This window comes from Pogona vitticeps, chromosome 3 (assembly GCF_051106095.1).
Source record: "Pogona vitticeps strain Pit_001003342236 chromosome 3, PviZW2.1, whole genome shotgun sequence".
Lineage (NCBI taxonomy): Eukaryota > Metazoa > Chordata > Lepidosauria > Squamata > Agamidae > Pogona > Pogona vitticeps.
The window spans coordinates 145,408,888-145,425,598 of record NC_135785.1 but is presented as its reverse complement, the minus strand read 5'-3'; the positions used below and the strand labels follow the sequence as shown (position 1 = coordinate 145,425,598).

Genomic DNA, 16,711 nt, shown 5'->3' with positions numbered 1-16,711 from the left:
TGCAACCTAATGAACAGCAAGACTGTACCTCTCACAACAAATCTGGCCTCCCAGGAAGCATTGAGGCAGTTTTCTTTCTGTACAGGAAATAGGCCGGAAGCAGCCTGGAAAATAAGGGTTTGTTCCGGATAAATGAAAAGTGGATGTTTGTGAGCAAGAACTCTCAGAATTATGCCTGGGGAATTCTTGGAGAATCCTGGGAGTTGGAGAATACGCATGCTCACAAAAATGCACACCCTTACTTTCGTCTTCAGTCAGTCAGATATGGCTATTGTGTGGAGAACCAAAGATAACAAAAGATGCAACAGTGAATTACGCATTGTGAGAATGATCCTGAGGCTGCTTAATGTTCTTGTCTTCTGGCATAGCTATGATGAGATCAGCCATAGCTTGTTGCTATGTACAAACGGACAGATTGTGGTTAGATTTAAATATGATTTCTGCAAATAAATGAACTTGAAGGTGAGGTTTATGAATCTAGTTTGGCCAGGTGGACAACTATTAAAATTAACTGCAGTTCCTAGACTGGACTTGTAGACAAACTGCTGTTAATTAGAAACATAAGTGAATACTTTTAATTTTTTTTCCTCATTATCATGCCAGACAGAAGAAAGGAAACAGGCTTGTATAAATGATGGTAATTTTAAACCCTCTGGTCTTATGTCCAAACCAGCCCACAAATCTATGCATAGGATATACACTGACAGTGAACTGAATCTCCTTGTGAATCTATAAGCAGTCAAAACAGCCCCCTTCACATCTAAGATAGACATCTATTAGGAGGCCTGCAGAAATCCAAAGGAAAAAATAATTAAAATTGGAGCAGGAATCTTAAATCGTTCACAGGTATATTTGGTAGTGATGTGAGAGAGGGCCTTCTCTGTTGCTACATCCAGACTCTGGAACTCCCTCCAACAGGACGTGAAGTTGGGCCCGTCTTTGCTATCCTTCTGCAACGGGACAAAGGCCGTTATCTTCAGGAGGGCTTTCCCTCAGTGACTGGCTGTCTGGGAGGGTTTTTTTAAGTATTGTGCCTTTTTGCTTTGAATCTGTTTTTGGTGTTGATTTTATTTACCATTTTTAGTGTGGTATTTGTTTAATTCTTTTAAATATTCGTATTCTGACTGCTTTTAGGTTTTAAATATTGTCCCTTTTAAGGAGAAATGCAGAGTAAAAATATTTTAAATAAATAGATAAGAACAAATAAAAGAGTATTCATGGACAGTATGGGCTGCTGACTATGTACAAAAAGAAAAGAAAACTAAATAAATAAAGAAAGAAAGAAAGAAAGAAAGAAAGAAAGAAAGAAAGAAAGAAAGAAAGAAAGAAAGAAAGAAAGAAAGAAAGAAAGAAAGAAAGAAAGAAAGAAAGAAAGAAAGAAAGAAAGAAAGAAAGAAAGAAAGAAAGAAAGAAAGAAAGAAAACATGGACTAGCTGGAATCCTGAACAGGAACCCTTCACCTGGCAACATGTTGTGATAGATTTGCCTTCTCCAATATAGAATATGCAGTTATTATAAGCTCAACATATTTTCCAAGTCAAATTATGTGTAAATAGTCCACAATTTCAATAGCAAATTCCCACACACCCTTTACAATTGTCAGTGAAAATGTGCTCCTACCTTGAAGCAAGTTGCATGGCAGCAAATCTGCAAATTGTCAAGAATCATCTTTGCATCTGTGCCCAAGGGTTTGCGGCAATAAGTGCACATTTCTTTTTCAATGATGGCCCTGTAGTAAGAAGAGTGCAAGCTACTGTAAGAGTTGTATTATAATTTATAAGCAGCACATGGGTTTCACTGAGGAGGAGGAGTTCCACCATGCTCATCCTCCTAGGTGTCTACCACACTGAGATATTCTTAGCATTGCACAGTGGTTCATCAAGCAGAGCATTTTTTTAATCACACATATAAACAGACAAAACTAACAAAGAACACACAAAACAAGCAACAACAACAAAAACAACCCACATATAGGCAGGGTGGCGGCATTTCCATACAATATTATCCCTTATATAAATCTGACTGCATCAACCTTATTGCTCTTAAAAATTTAGTTCAATATAAACCATCCTAAAGTTATAATAATTCTAGTGATTGATTTTTCAATAGGTTCTTTCTCTTACATCCTTGGCTAACCAATTATATCTCAGAATATCAATGCTTTACCATCATGAAAAATCAGCATTTCAGAAAGAAAAAACAAAAACAGAAGGTATATTTATCTAACCTTAGCTACATAATCTTGTTATAATTCATATGTGCTTAATATCTCTATGTGAGTGCCTTATAATTGAATAATCTCCAGTACTATGTTCACTCTAATATACAGTACATCTATACATACATGTATTTCATATGAGTATTTCACATGCCATCAGTATTTCAGAAAATGGAGATATTATACGTATATATCTAACCTTGTATACTTAATCATGTTACAATTCATATATATTTGTTTTCTAAATATGTGCCTTACAATCAACAATTTCTAATGTTATATTCATAATAAAAATTTCAGATTACATAGTTAGAAATTCTCAATTGCCATTTGACTCTAAACATAGTCGAAATTACTTGCAGTATACAGTATAAATCACATCAGTTTTGTTTATACATGTGTGCCTCTCAATCCATAATTTCTATTGTTATATTCATCAAGTAACATTCCCCCCTTTTAAATTTATAAATCTTAACTCCATGCACGGGCCAGGAATTCCAAATCACATAGCATTATAGACCTAAAGTTAAATTGCATCCTTTTTACTAGTTTTAAAATGCAATCTATAGAACTTTTTTAGGCTATTTTCTCTCTGGTTTGCTGAGGTTATTCCTCTATCAGTCATGTTCTGCCTCTGAAGCCAATCAATGTCTGGTCTGTAATCAACATTTCGTTTCCCTTTCAGCCTTGCCTTTCCACTTCCCTGTTTTAAATATCCACCCATCGGATTAGAACACATCTCTTTTTCATCCACCTGCTCCTCTTTCTCATCATACAGATTAATTTTTCCGACCTCCTTTTTGGGGGTTTCACCCTCTTTTCTAAAAACAAATAAAGTCTCTCTCTCTGGTGTTGCCTCTATTTTGATGAGCTGGTCTGACATCTCCTGATGCTCTACTTGTCCCTTCATACCTGAAACAATGTCTTAGGTACAAAGAACTGGGTTGTAAGGCAGTTCAGAATATTAATTTGCATCTCCTGTAAAGTGTCTATTAGGTCCTTTGTTAGATCCATCTCCGTTGAAAAGTTGATGGGCAAAAGGTGTTTTCTGGTTTCAAAATATGTGTCCCACATAAAGAAACATTCCCTATTGTAGAGAGAATAGCCACCAAATCAGCTTGTTTATTTCTTCCAGCCAATAGCCACAAACTACTTAAGTAATAAAAGTCAGATCGTCAGTAGAGCTGGTGATTTATTATGCTAGCCCAGACTTCAACTTTCACCAGGTAGCTTCAAGTGTAGGTCCAGCCATAATAAAACTGCATTTAGATTAAATCCACCTCTCGCAGCATCTAGCCTCCTTAAACATCTTGTTTTCTATTATAAAAGTTATTCCATCTATCCGAGGACAGAGGATAAGAAGAAAAAGTGTCTGTATCTGTGTCTTTATCAGTTTCAGTTTCTGTTTCAGGTGTGACGCAGTAATAAATTACCAATGTGTCTGGGTTTAAAGCTTGTTTGCCACTTCCAAGATTACACTATCTTCTTTAAAATCAGCCACTTAAGTTTATTTTGTACTTACTGAAGCAGTGTTGAGATCAATTAGTCCCTGTTCATGCAATCATGAATAAATCTTCATGCTTCCCTCCTGCCCGGGGAGCTTCACAGCTAAGACAACATTAGAAAATGGCGTTGGAGGAATCCTCTGTCTGGAGAAAAAGGATGGCCTGAGGGGGGGGTCGCCTTCCACTCCCCCCGTAGCTCTCCTACAACTCAGGGTGGCCTCTCCTGGCCCTCCCTTCCCCTGAATTTCTTGGGGGGAGTCTGGATTCATGGCATGCAGCAGGTTTCTGGAGAGTCTAGATTCCTTGCTGCCTTGTTGTTTCTAGCTCCACCCCTAAAAATCAAGCAGAGCATTTCCATCTCCTTGTGCTTCCACTTCTCTTGCTCATTCGAAGATTTATTGGGAATCACATCTTCACTTCAGCATTGTACTTGTGCTAGCTAGTGTCCAGCAAACATCCACTATTATTAAGCACAAGTCAAGTGCCCTTCCCTGTGCTATGCTGGCTCTTGCTTCCTTGTGCAAGCCGTGCATTAAGGCTAAAATACTTAGAAAACAGCATAACACTAACATATATATGAGTCTTCTTTGGAGGATAAAGGAGGAAACTTAAATATATATATGAGTCTTCTTTGGAGGATAAAGGAGGAAACTTAAATATATATATGAGTCTTCTTTTTATATATGTCTTCTATATATAGGTTTCCTCCTTTATCCTCCAAAGATATATATAGGAATAAGCCAGGCTGAGGAATAACTTGAGGACTCAGCTGCTATCTTCTCCCGGAGACATAAGAAATTGAGACAATACCTAGCCCTGCCAGGGAGGACTCAGTCCCACCAGAAAATTACCAGCTTCATGGATGAAGAAATGCAAAGTTGGATAGAGTGCCAGGGACCTAGATCTTGGTATATGCTGTCAGTTTCTTATTAAGCCATACTCTCTTTGTGAGTCTAGAGAACATGGTAGCTGCTTTGCCAATGCATTTATCCAGCTCAAAATCCAGAGAGAGTGTCAGAAATCATTAAGCCAAGGTACACAAAATCATGAACAGCCTCCAATTCTTGTATGGAGATGGTAGTAGAGGTAGGTGAGTCCACGCCCTGGCCCATGACTTGTGTTTTCTTCAGGCTAATTGTTAGTCCAAAGTCTTAGCAGGCCTTGCTAAAACGATTCATGAGTTGTTGGAGGTCTTCAGCAGAATGGGCAACAACAGCTGCATCATCAGCGAAGAGGAAGTCCCACATGCATTTCAGCTCAACTTTGGTCTTTGCCCTCAATCTAGAGAGATTAAAGTGCTTTCCATCTGATCTAGTCTGGAGATAGACGCCTTCTGTTGCAGTTCCAAAGGTGTGCTTCAGCATGGTGATGATCTCTTTACAGCACTTAAGCAGGGATGTTATCCTTCCCAGGTGCCTTGCCGGAGGTGAGGGAATCCAAGGCCACTTTTATTTCTGCTAAATTTGGTTTGCTGTACAACTCTTCCAAGATAGGTAGGCACCCAATGTTATTTAATGCCTCTTCAGTTGCTACATTCTCTCTGGAATATAGCTCAGAGTAGTGCTGCACCCAGCGTTCCATCTGTTGTGCTCAGTCCTGGATGATCACGCCTGTAGCAGACTTCAAGGGAGCCGATTTCTTCTGTATTGGACCTAAATCCTGCTTTATACATTCCCTTGATGTTACCTGTGTCCACTGCTACCTGTATCTGAGAGCAGAGCTGAAGCCAATAATTGTTAGAACATCTCCTGGCAGCTTGCTGGACTTTGCTATGAGCAACTCGAAGAGCCTGCAAGTTATACTCACTAGGACAGGCTTTGTATGCTGCTAGAGCTCTCCTCTTTTGGTTGTTGTGGGTTTTTCGGGCAGTAAGGCCTCATCTGAAAGTTCTGAGGCTAAGCTAGGCCTAGCTCCACCCGAGTTCCTGTTCTTTCGCTAGCACTAGCTGGCAACTTTCTTTCTGAAATGTGAGCCATAGTTAGCTGTCCTTTCAGGTGTCAAGTGCTATCAGGTCAAGTGCAATTCCTTTCTGTGAAACCAACCTGTGCATTCAACAGCTATTCACCAATTGATAGAGTAAAGAACAGTGAAATAATGTGAAGCCTATGTTTTTATGGACCTGGGGAAAGTCTTAAGGAGAAAAAATGGCTGTCTTTTCCATGGGAACAGCTTTTGATAGCTAATTTTAACATAGCTAGTTGTCTTACATTCACTGCCGATATATCTTTTAAAATCCATTTTAACTGATTTTATATTTCTTACATTTTTAATATGACATTTTAATAATTCTTTGCCAAACAATTTTTATATTGTTTATATGTTGTTTTTAATTCTTGTCTTTAAAGAAAAAAATCATGAGCCACCTTGAGTCCCACTGCCAAGAAAGGTGGCATAGAAATGCAGTAAATAAATACAGTAAAAGCTGTAAATAATTTGTGGGGTGACATTTACAAGTCGCTTCATACTTTGCTTTCTTGCCCTTTGATGTCATTTACACTGCACAGTTATGGTAGTCATGATGCCACTTGGGACTTGTAGTTTGAGCCTCTCTGTAATATAAGATTCTATGTGAGACTGCTGTAGTGACTTACCTATCAGAAGTAGAGTAAACCGTTTTAATTGATTTTCCAGGGATGTTATCTTCATAGGCATCATGGGGAAATTGGCTGCAAGACAGTCAGCATATAAAAATTGACAAACAATACTTTTTACATTTCAAGTTTGAAATCCTTCAAAGAAAGCATCTCATCAATCAACATCAAAGCCATCCACACAAACCCAAGGGCAGGCTGCAGAAACATGCCAGCATATAAAGAGGCTCTTTTTGAAATGGAACGGTAAAAAGAGCAGCACAGAGGGGGCAGAAGTCAGATCTTACATTATAAGAAGGATGTGGACCTTGCTTTTCCACCACTCCCATTATTTGACAGGGGCTTCAGCAAAAGGATTGTGCCCTGGGGGGGTATATGCATTAAGCACATGGTATTTTAGAAATGACAGATTTCTAAAATAACATAGCACACAATAATGTCAGACTCCGATGTCATGCATGAAAAACACTCAAAAAGCATAAGATAAAATAAAAATACATAAAACATTTTTAAAATTATTTCGTGCAGCACAGTGCCTTATTTATTTTAGAGGGAATCTGTTGCGGGGGGGGGGCAGAAAAGAGTTCCCACAAACCCTGCAACCATTGTGTACATTAGTGTGGTTATACAGAAGCCTAAGCAAAGACAGGAGGTCAAAACTGAATGCCACCAAGCCTTCTGGCATTTTAAAGACTAAGACGTTAATGATGGGCTTAAACAGATGTATGAAGTGTTATCCTGAGTCACTGGCATATATAAACATAGTGGAAGGAGGGACTGTAAAAAAGGGAGATTTATGGATGAGAAGATCTGCCCATTTCATATTGGGTTTGGAATCCTGTTGTGATATAAAATTGCACAAGAACAATTGCACAATCAATGCAGTGGGAGTACTGTGCATGTAGCTATGCATTTCATATACTGTATGAACATCCCAGCGGTGCAACTGATGGAGCAAAGGGTGTGCCACGGACAGGCAGCAAACACTGAAAACCACTTGTGTGATTGCATTTGGGTGTGGGGCTTTTTGTTTGTTTCCTTTCATATCTTTGCCATTGGAGTTTGGCCTGCAATGTTTAAAGCCTCGGACTTGTCCTGCACTCAACATGAAGAACTGTGCACATTTGGGTGAGTTCTTCACAACAAACTGAAACAAAATCTTCCCCATCTGCACTGGCCCATTTCAACAGGTGCAGTATTTCCAGCATTAAGAAGCATTATATCTGCGTGCCGTGGGAAGTATTTTGGGGACCCTGTGGAAAAAAGAGAAATAACAGTCCTAATGTGGCACCCCAAATATAGCTGAGTATGTGGGGACTGAGAATGGGATTCTTAAAAACTAAGTATCCAAACCCTGAATCTATATGGATGAAACTGTACATTTAGATTCTCTCATAACGGGCAAAATCCTGCTATATAAATTGAAATGATGTAAACTGGATCTGGTGCAGATAATATTTAATATAAATAACTACAAGCTTCATATCCACGCCCCGCCCTTTAGACTCTGAAGCTTCATGCACCTCCCTTTTGCCCCCAGGAAGACTTTGAGAACCTTGAAAGGGAGGCAATCTCTTTAAAAAAATGCTTTGGAATCACTACTGCTGAGATTGGGACCAGGGATCCAGCAGGGATCCAGCGGTGATCTTTCGCTATTAAAGGCTGCCTCCCCCATTCCAAAGCTCCCAAGATCTTCTCCAAAAGGGCACAAACAAGGCCTTGGAACCTTAAAGGGGGACTGAATAGGAAGCTTTCAATTAGTTTACATTAAATGTCAACCATACCAGATCCAGTTGGTGTGGTGTAACTTTACGGCAAGAGAATTTTTCCCATTTTAAAAATCTCTAGGCCAGTTCACCATTATTTAATCTTAAGCATACTTATTAGAATGCAGATCTGGCTGACTTCCAACGGAACCTGCTAACAAAAACAGCTAAACTAACAGGTAAGCAGTCTTAAATCTGAGGGATTTCATACCAATTACATCATATCAGTTTGCGCTCATGGATTTACTATTATTTTCCATGGCATGGCATGTTTTGCAATGGTCACAGTAGGCATCATGCCAGAGAAATGGCTCCCCATATGAAAGCAAAATTATAGACTACATAGTACCCCCTCCAAATTGATTATATAGGAAATCATGTAAGAATCAGACCTACATTTTGCCTGTACCTTACATGTACAGTATATTAATAATAATGTGCCATCAAGTCAATTCTGACTTATGGTGACCCTTTTCAATGTTTTCCAGGTACAGAATACTCAGAAGTGGCTTACCCTTCCCTTCTTCTTGGGGTGCCCTGGGACTGTGTACAGTTTGCCCAAGGCCACACAAGCTGGCTCTACTTACAGGAGGCACAGTGGGGAATTGAACTCCCCACCTCTGGCTCTACAGCCAGATGCCTAACTCACTGAGCTATCCAGTCAGCTGCATAGCATATTACAGAGATCCTATAGGTCACTGTTAATTCATCAAAACAACTGAATGTACCATCCAGGGCCATAAGAAAAAAAGCCTTATAAGAAAGACTGTGAAACGTATTTCCAGAACAGTAAAGAAACAATGGATCAAAGAAACAATGGGTGGAAAAATGAAATGAAATGAAATTTCTCCATGAAAAGTTGCACCCCTATGTGCTTCCTGCCCTCACCACGGAGTTCCAAATATGTGTGTAATATCTAGTTTGACCTTCAGATAAAATGGGTTTGTACAAAATTTACCTTTGTTAAAAGTAATACTTTTATTTGTATTGATCATAGAGTTTTAATGTCACCATTAAGATGTCTTGAGCATGTTAGAGAGAGGTGCTATGCAAACATTTTAATACAGTGGTGCCCCGCATAGCGACGTTAATCCATTGCGGATTAATCATTGCTATGCAGAAACATCGCTAAGCGGAACGGAAAAAGCCATAGGAACGCATTAAACTTCGTTTAATGCGTTCCTATGGCTCCCAAACTCACTGTTCAGCAAAGTTCCTCCATAGCGCCGTCATTTTCGCGCCCTCGGTAAGTGAGGGCAGGGCGCGAAAACACTTGCGGCGGCCATTTTGGGCACCCGGCAGCCATTTTGGAACCGCCGATCAGCTGTTTAAAAAAACATCGCAATGCGAAGATCGGTAAGCGAAACGCTTACCGATCATTGCAGTGCGATGTTTTGCCTATTCAGAACACCGCAATGTGATTGCATTAGCGATCTAAAAAAATAGATCACTATGCGGAATCGTCGTTAAACGGTGCGCTCGTTAAGCGAGGCACCACTGTACAGTGGACCCTCTACTTAAGGAATTAATCCGTATTGGAACGGTGGCTGCAAGTCGAAAAGTCTGTAGGTCGAATCTCCATTGACCTACAATGCACTGAAAACCAATTAATCCCATAACTGGCAGTTTTTATTCTATTTTTGTTCAATTTTGGTTTTTGTCTGGTCTGTAAGTCGATTCTCCGGCTGCAAGTCGAATCTAAATTTTGTGGCCAGAGAAGTCTGTAACTCGAAAAGTCTGTAAGTCGAGCCATCTGTAAGTCGAGGGTCCACTGTATATATAAGTGAGTAACTGAAGTTCCTCCTTTTCATCTGATTTGGGTAGTATTAAAGAGTGGGAACTGGGAACCAGAGGGTGTCCCATTCAGATTTATGTACAGAGGTTGGAAAACTATTTTTTTTAACTTCATTACCCAGAATCCCCCAATCAGCACAGTTATAGTTGTCATCACCCATTAGGCATGGGGCTTTTGTATTATTATTTTTTTTACTACAACCTCCCCAAAGTCTGCAGGAATTCCCTCAGCCAGAATGTGGGGGCTTTAGCCACAAACCCAAAGTGTTTTGAATTGCTTACAGCTGAGGAATAAAAGCTCTGTCAGATATGATGAATCTTTAAGAACATGGTGGAGGGGTGTGGAATTGGAGGTTGGAGGTAAACTGTTATGTGGGAGCTGTAAGGCATTGGGTATCTGATAGTCTTCCTGTCCATTACATTCTGTACAGGGTGCCTCTACCAGAACCCTAGTACCTTGCAGTTCCCACAGAGCTTAGCTCTGCCCAGGCACTTCTTCTGTCTTCATACTCATTCATCATGTCTAACAGAGCCTTTATTCCTCAGCTGTGAGTGATTCAAAATACCAGAGAGGAATTTGATTTATTTTTAGTTTTATTTGGCTGGGAGAAGTTCTGGAGGTTGTAGGCCAAAAACTATGAAAGTCCCATGCCTCATCACCATGTCCAGTGGCTATGTTTCCTGGGGGATTCTGGGAACCGTAGTCCCAAAAGTAACTTTTTCAAGATCTGTCTCTTGACAGCTGACTTCTTCAGCTTGAAGTCAGGCACCAAAATGAGGGGAACAATCATGACCCTGTTTGGCCAGGATACGTATATAGCCGCCTGGCTGCACTTGCCTTGCTAGACTACAGGCTCTGCCACATAAACTTCTGTTTGGAAAAGTTACTTTCTTGGACATAATTTCTAGCCTCTTGCGGACAGGTTGGCTTAAGATGTAATTTTTTCAAGCTGTAATTCTGTGTTTACATGCACATGTGCATGCGTGCTCACAGAGACACAATTAAAACACTCCTGGGTCACAAACTCATGCAGCCTTAGACAGGCTAAACCTATTGGACTCAGATAGTTTAACTGAGCTTATTTGCATGCTGCACTGTGGCTCTTCCTTGTGAATATCGATCTCCCTTTCCAGTTATGTGTGTCTCATTTTTTTTTCTGGCTTCCATTGAACATTTATGTTCTATTCTGCAATGTCATAAAGCCTCAGATATTTTTGTGATCCTATTGCACATGCAGAAAAGAAGAACCTTTAAGTTAGTCATGCAATCACTGAAAAATAACGTTGCTTATGTTTAAACAAATCTTGTTTAAACAGTTATTTTTTGAAATTAGTATACAAAGAAAGAAGTGAGAAAAATACTACATGTATTTTTCAAATACCTATTCTTATATATTCTTGTGTACACAACAGTATCCTTTGGACTTGAGTGATTGCTTGAGACATTACAGCTGAAACACAGATAAAAGGTTGAGAATTTCATTCTCTAAAAATTAATATAGAAAAATAAGAAGAGGCAGCATCAATATAGTATCATTCTATTTTGTGTTTCATTTGTTGCCATCTCGGGGTGCATCTTGACTGTATTTTCTAAATGGACCAACACAGAGAGATGCTTATCATCTTAACCAAGGTGGTGTCACCAGTCACATTTTTCACAATTTGTGACCAGTGTTTCATTTTAGCTACCAGTTATTGGATTTGGTGATACAAAATCCTCTTCTTTTTTTTGAAGGATCTGTCCTCTAATTTATGCTTTGATTTATGCATAAACACCTACAGGTTTTCAACTGGCAAGTGTATATAAGATATGGCAGAAATAGAAACTGGTCATTTGTCAAATAAAATGTTCCTTTGGAGAATCAGTAGGCAAATTAAATGAAAAAGCATCTCTGATACAGTGCCCATATTATTAGTGTCAAGGTTGTACCTTTTTTATACATCTTAGTGGGGGAGGAGGCTGCCCTTCAATGGAATTCCAAACCCTAGATCCCAGTGACCTTAACAGTAGAGGATGATGGAAAACAGTAGTTACCAAAATCTGGAGAGCCACTGTCTTACATGGTAGGAAGAAGAATGTTACCACAATATTGCCCATTCTAATGGAAGGTTACTGGATGTAGTGGCACTGGGGGTTAAACTGCAGAAACCTCTGTGCTGCACGTTGGAAGACCAGCAGTTGTAAAATCGAATCCATGCAACGGAGTTCCCGACGCTTGTCCCAGCTCCTGACAATCTAGCAGGTCGACAGCATGTAAAATGCAAGTAGATAAAAAGGTACCACCACGGTGGAAAGGTAACAGCGTTCCATGTCTAGTTGCGCTGGCCACGTGACAATGGAAACTGTCTTTGGACAAACTTTGGCTCTATGGCTTGGAAACGGGGATGAGCATCGCCCCCTAGAGTTGGACATTACTGGACTACATGTCAAGGGGAATCTTTACCTTTACCTTAATAGAAGCTTAAAGCTGAGGTTTTCAAGTTCATCAGGATTAGGTAGAAATGTAAAGTGTGGGTTGAATCCCCTCAACCATCAGGCTAGGAATCAAATTTTTCTGTTAGTTTTATTGCTGAACTAATTTTGCTACTTGCCAAGTTTGGGCAAAAAAAGCCAAAAACTTGCAAGTACAAAATTAGTTCAGCAAGAAGTGTGCTGGATTATATAATCTTTGCCACAGATGTGCAAGTATTCTACATTCACAAATGGCATCCCACCCACTCCCCACAGTGTGAAATCAAGATTCCACCTCTCGTTCTGAATCCTGTGAAAGTCAAGTCAACGACAACAACCTCCGAAAGGCCATGCTCTTGTCTTAGAGCTGCCATGGAATCACCCCCTTTCCCCCCATGCCATTGGGGTAACATCAGAAGCCCAGAACTAAATGAGAAGCATCCACAGTGTGGTTCCTTTACTGCTACACTACTGTGCATCGGCTCAGCATCCAAAGGATTAGAAGTAGTGTTAGGAACAACTGTAGTCTGTGCTTCTTTCATATTGTGCAGGATTGCTCACACTCGGCTGCAGGGGAAGAGTAGAACTGGAGTGGTTCCCATGCTGCTGGAAGTTATGTGAGCACAGCTCAAGGGTAGCGATCTACTGAAATGTGCATGCAGCCACTTGGGAACTTGACAGTTTTCATTCTCCTGTCAAATGGTGAGGACTTATTTGTCACTTGCCCAGCTTTTGCATCAGACAAAGAGGTAGAGCAAAGTTTTCCTTACCATCTGACAGTAGAACCGACTGGCTAATCCCAAGCAGATGCCTGCATACTGCAATAAGCATTCAGCTATTGGCCTGGGCTGTCTTCATCTGCCTCCATGGCACACGGTTGACCTCACGAGAAAAGACTGACTGGCCGAGTGCTTCCCATGGAACTGGCACTCCAGATTTACACGCACGCTTTTGCATCATGGGAGTGCAGAAAATAAGGCCTGGCAGGAAATAAGGCCTGGCAGGAAGACATGCCCTACACAGGATGGGGAAAATCTATATTTATCAAGACAGTAGCTTATTAAATAATTGTATATACATCATAGAAGAGAGGGCCTTTGAATAATGGTTGATAGTGTATTATCTCAGGTGCGGCTAAAAAATATTGTAAATAAATAAATAAAATAAATAAATAAGATCCATCAAACTGGTTAACAAGAGTGGAGGGTTCCCAAAAGGCACCCTGCTGAGACAGTTCTTCTCTTCTTCTGTTGCAGGTGTGAGGAATCTTTGGCTCTCCAGGTGCTTTGGCCTACAACAACTATTGCCCCCACCCAGCATGACCAATATTAAAGCATTGTGGGAATTGTAATCTAAAGCATCTGCATCTCTTCATTCATCATCACCTACTGCACTAAGAGTGCATCCAAGCACTACTAAACCCAGAGACCTTATGCTGAGCAGAGCACGCTAGGTGTGCAACAGATCTGTAAACTGGTCCTAGCATGGCCAGGGAAATTTTACTTCTTGAGCTCTGCAACCACAGGTCTCTGAAACCACAGGTAACCTGCATATAGAATCCAGGGACAAAGGAGAACTCTAAGTCTGCTCTGTTCTTTTTTTCCATCTCTCTGTTTATTTGAGGACTGCAGAGATGAGCTTCTCTGCGCAGAAATTGCACCTCTACAAAATCTGGATCTTAGTATAAGCAGGTTTCATGTTCTTTCAAGAACAGAGGCAGGCAATCTTCCATCCTCCATCTTGAAGAACTACTTCTTTCATCATACCACCAGCCAGGTTTGCAGACTCAAATAAGAATGAGAGTGCATGAACACTCTTATGCCCTGTATTAAACAGAATGGGCAGCTCTGTGTGTAGGTATTCTTTATTTTTCTCTTTTCTGTTCTCACTGAGATAAACAAGGACATTCAAAGGCAGGGTACCTCTGTGGGTGTATTAGAATTCCTGTACTCAACATGTGGGAAAGTAATTTTTCTGGACCATGATTCCCACCATACCTTCACTGACATGCCGACTAGCCGTGCTAGCAGAGGGATTTTGGGAATTCAATACCCGAATACAAAAAGGAAGAGAAAAAAAAAGAAGCTTTTCTATGACCCAGGAGAAGTTGTTCTACTGGGAAAACAAGTTCCATAAATGATCCTAGTTTGGTTTAAATGTTAATACCAAAGGCAAGATTTTTGCAGCTGGAAGGAAAAGCAAGGGGTAAATGTATTGATTTACAAAAATTGTACCTGGTTCCTCTTTTAACCTGGTGTAAATCATCCGCATCCACTTGAGTGCCTTCAATTTTGCCAGATTCAGACCTTTCTTCAGAGCTTTGCCTGTGGAAGGAGAAGCTGGAGTAAGAAAAAGAAGCGAAGTTGTGACTTTTTTCAGTCTTCCCCTTCTTGTACTACGCAGAGTTCGGAAGTAAGAAATATAAAAAGGGAATGCAGAAATATGTTATAAGAATGTTATTAGAAAGAATGCTTTTATCAGAAACCTTCACACATTGGCAACTTTGCCATCATTCGGAATGCCTGCACTTTTTGTGCCAAAGGCTTAAACGTTCTATGAAATGAATAGTCCTCCGTGCCTGCCACCATTTTGTATGCAAAGCATGTACCCCAAATGAATCCTCTCCTCCATTCCTCCAATCAAAGGTGACGAGGCTGCCTTGAGAGCAGAGAAAGAAGCCCATTCTTCACATACAAACCTTGGCTGCAAGCCCACTCTTACTTGAAGTGACTGTTGAGAGTAAAGGCATTCACTGCTGCAAATGTTCTTTCAAAGGCTCCATTCTTTAGAAACACACACACACACACACGCACGCACGCACGCACGCACGCACGCAAACAGCCAGCAGATTACGGAGGTCCAGGGACATGGTAGGGAGAGGAGGGATAGATGGAAAAATGGAAAGAGTGGAGTAGACATCCCTTTGCTAATTAAAGGAGACTGCCCTTTCCTGGTGATTGCTAGCAGTATAATCCTATGTGTGTCTACTCCGGGATAAGGCCCAAAGATTAAACAGAGCTCACTCCCGGATTAAGGGTGGATAGGACTGCAGCAGACTGTACATCAAGGAAAGAAAAGAGCCATAATGCCCAATCATACATGAGACCACCACATGCCATACTTTGTTTCCCTGCTAGTCTATCACTTTGAAGCACTGAACCTAAAAAATGGCAGGACGTAGTCAGTAGAACCTGTCAAGAACAAGTAATTTGGGCACAGATATTGCAAGAGCAATGTTACTACATAATCTAAATAACCACCAAGCTCCTTGCGGCAGCTACACACATCCTCTCCTTAGTCTGTTCCACCAAGTTCTCCTACCATTGTTTCTACTGGCTTTCAATGCAGTTTTCCACCATCTGAGCGTCTCGCACAAGTAGGAAAGCATGTTTGTGCAAGGGCTGTGTAGCTACATGACAGTGCAGGTGCAGACAGTGGAAAGAGCCCTTCGTTTTTTCTTACATCCTTGTGCAGTTAACAGTGCTATATAACATACACGAAAAGTGTTGGAAATCTACATAATTATTCTCCCGAGTTTGAAACAGAGGTTTCTCCTATCTTTAAACTCCATGAAGGTGCCATAGATTAAATCTGAGACCTTCTGAAGGCGAAGGTGCACTTTAGTGTTAAACGACAGCTTTTCCTTTAAGGTCTTATGCATCTGGATTTTCTTTTGCACAGAGTTCAACAAGACCACTTCTGGTCCCTAAAGACAATAAGAAATTAAATTTACGACTTACCATTTTTTATTTTGACCTGCGGTAGGCGATTTTATTACTACCAGGTCATCCAGTTCTTGGCCTCTGTCAAAAGTAGAGAATATCCTGACATGATGACCCAACATACTATTGTTTTTTTTTTTACTGGAGATTAGGAATAATTTTTTTCAGCAACATTTAAAAAAAACTATCTGATCACACCATCTCTGAATTATGTGAAAGATTATAGTTTTTACGTTTAGGTCAGATCCAAGCTTCAAAAAAAAAAAGCACCAATTGCTATTAAAAAAAACATAACTCCTTTGCTGAAAATCAAGGCATTTCTGTCTTCTATCCCAGTGACCTGATGTGTTTTCTTATGTGTAAATTCTAGTACTGTATATGCATTAACATTTATGTGCATTAACATTTGTTCCCAGTTGAAAGTACACAATTGCATTCTCAGCCAGCTGTGATCCCAGTTTCAAAGGTGTTAGGCAGCAATATCTCCCAGCACTTCCATCAAAACTTACTTCAAGAAGTGGGATCCAACAGTATAGTCTCCTGACAAAACAATTTCCATCTGAAGAACCAGGAAGGGGATGGTTCTCCCACCCCGCAACCCTCCCACCTTCAAAACCAGAAAACACTTATGAACAAATTTTCAAATATCATGGAGGGCTGCAG

At 40.3% G+C, this 16,711-nt stretch overlaps 1 protein-coding gene across 5 annotated transcripts in view; it reads right to left on the bottom strand.

The window, feature by feature from the left end:
- The window catches only part of SCEL (sciellin), a 93,246-nt gene that overhangs the window by 4,992 nt on the left and 71,543 nt on the right, over positions 1–16,711 (bottom strand). For 4 of the 5 annotated variants that reach the window (XM_078390806.1, XM_020783560.3, XM_020783561.3 and 1 more), the window contains exons 16-20: positions 16,067–16,129; positions 14,561–14,650; positions 11,257–11,325; positions 6,315–6,389; positions 1,621–1,729 (exon numbers count right to left, since the gene is read on the bottom strand). In XM_078390806.1, the coding sequence (XP_078246932.1) occupies positions 1,621–1,729; positions 6,315–6,389; positions 11,257–11,325; positions 14,561–14,650; positions 16,067–16,129 (406 nt within the window). The remainder of the gene's footprint in view (positions 1–1,620; positions 1,730–6,314; positions 6,390–11,256; positions 11,326–14,560; positions 14,651–16,066; positions 16,130–16,711) is intronic. The other variant, XM_078390807.1, reaches the window with a different exon arrangement.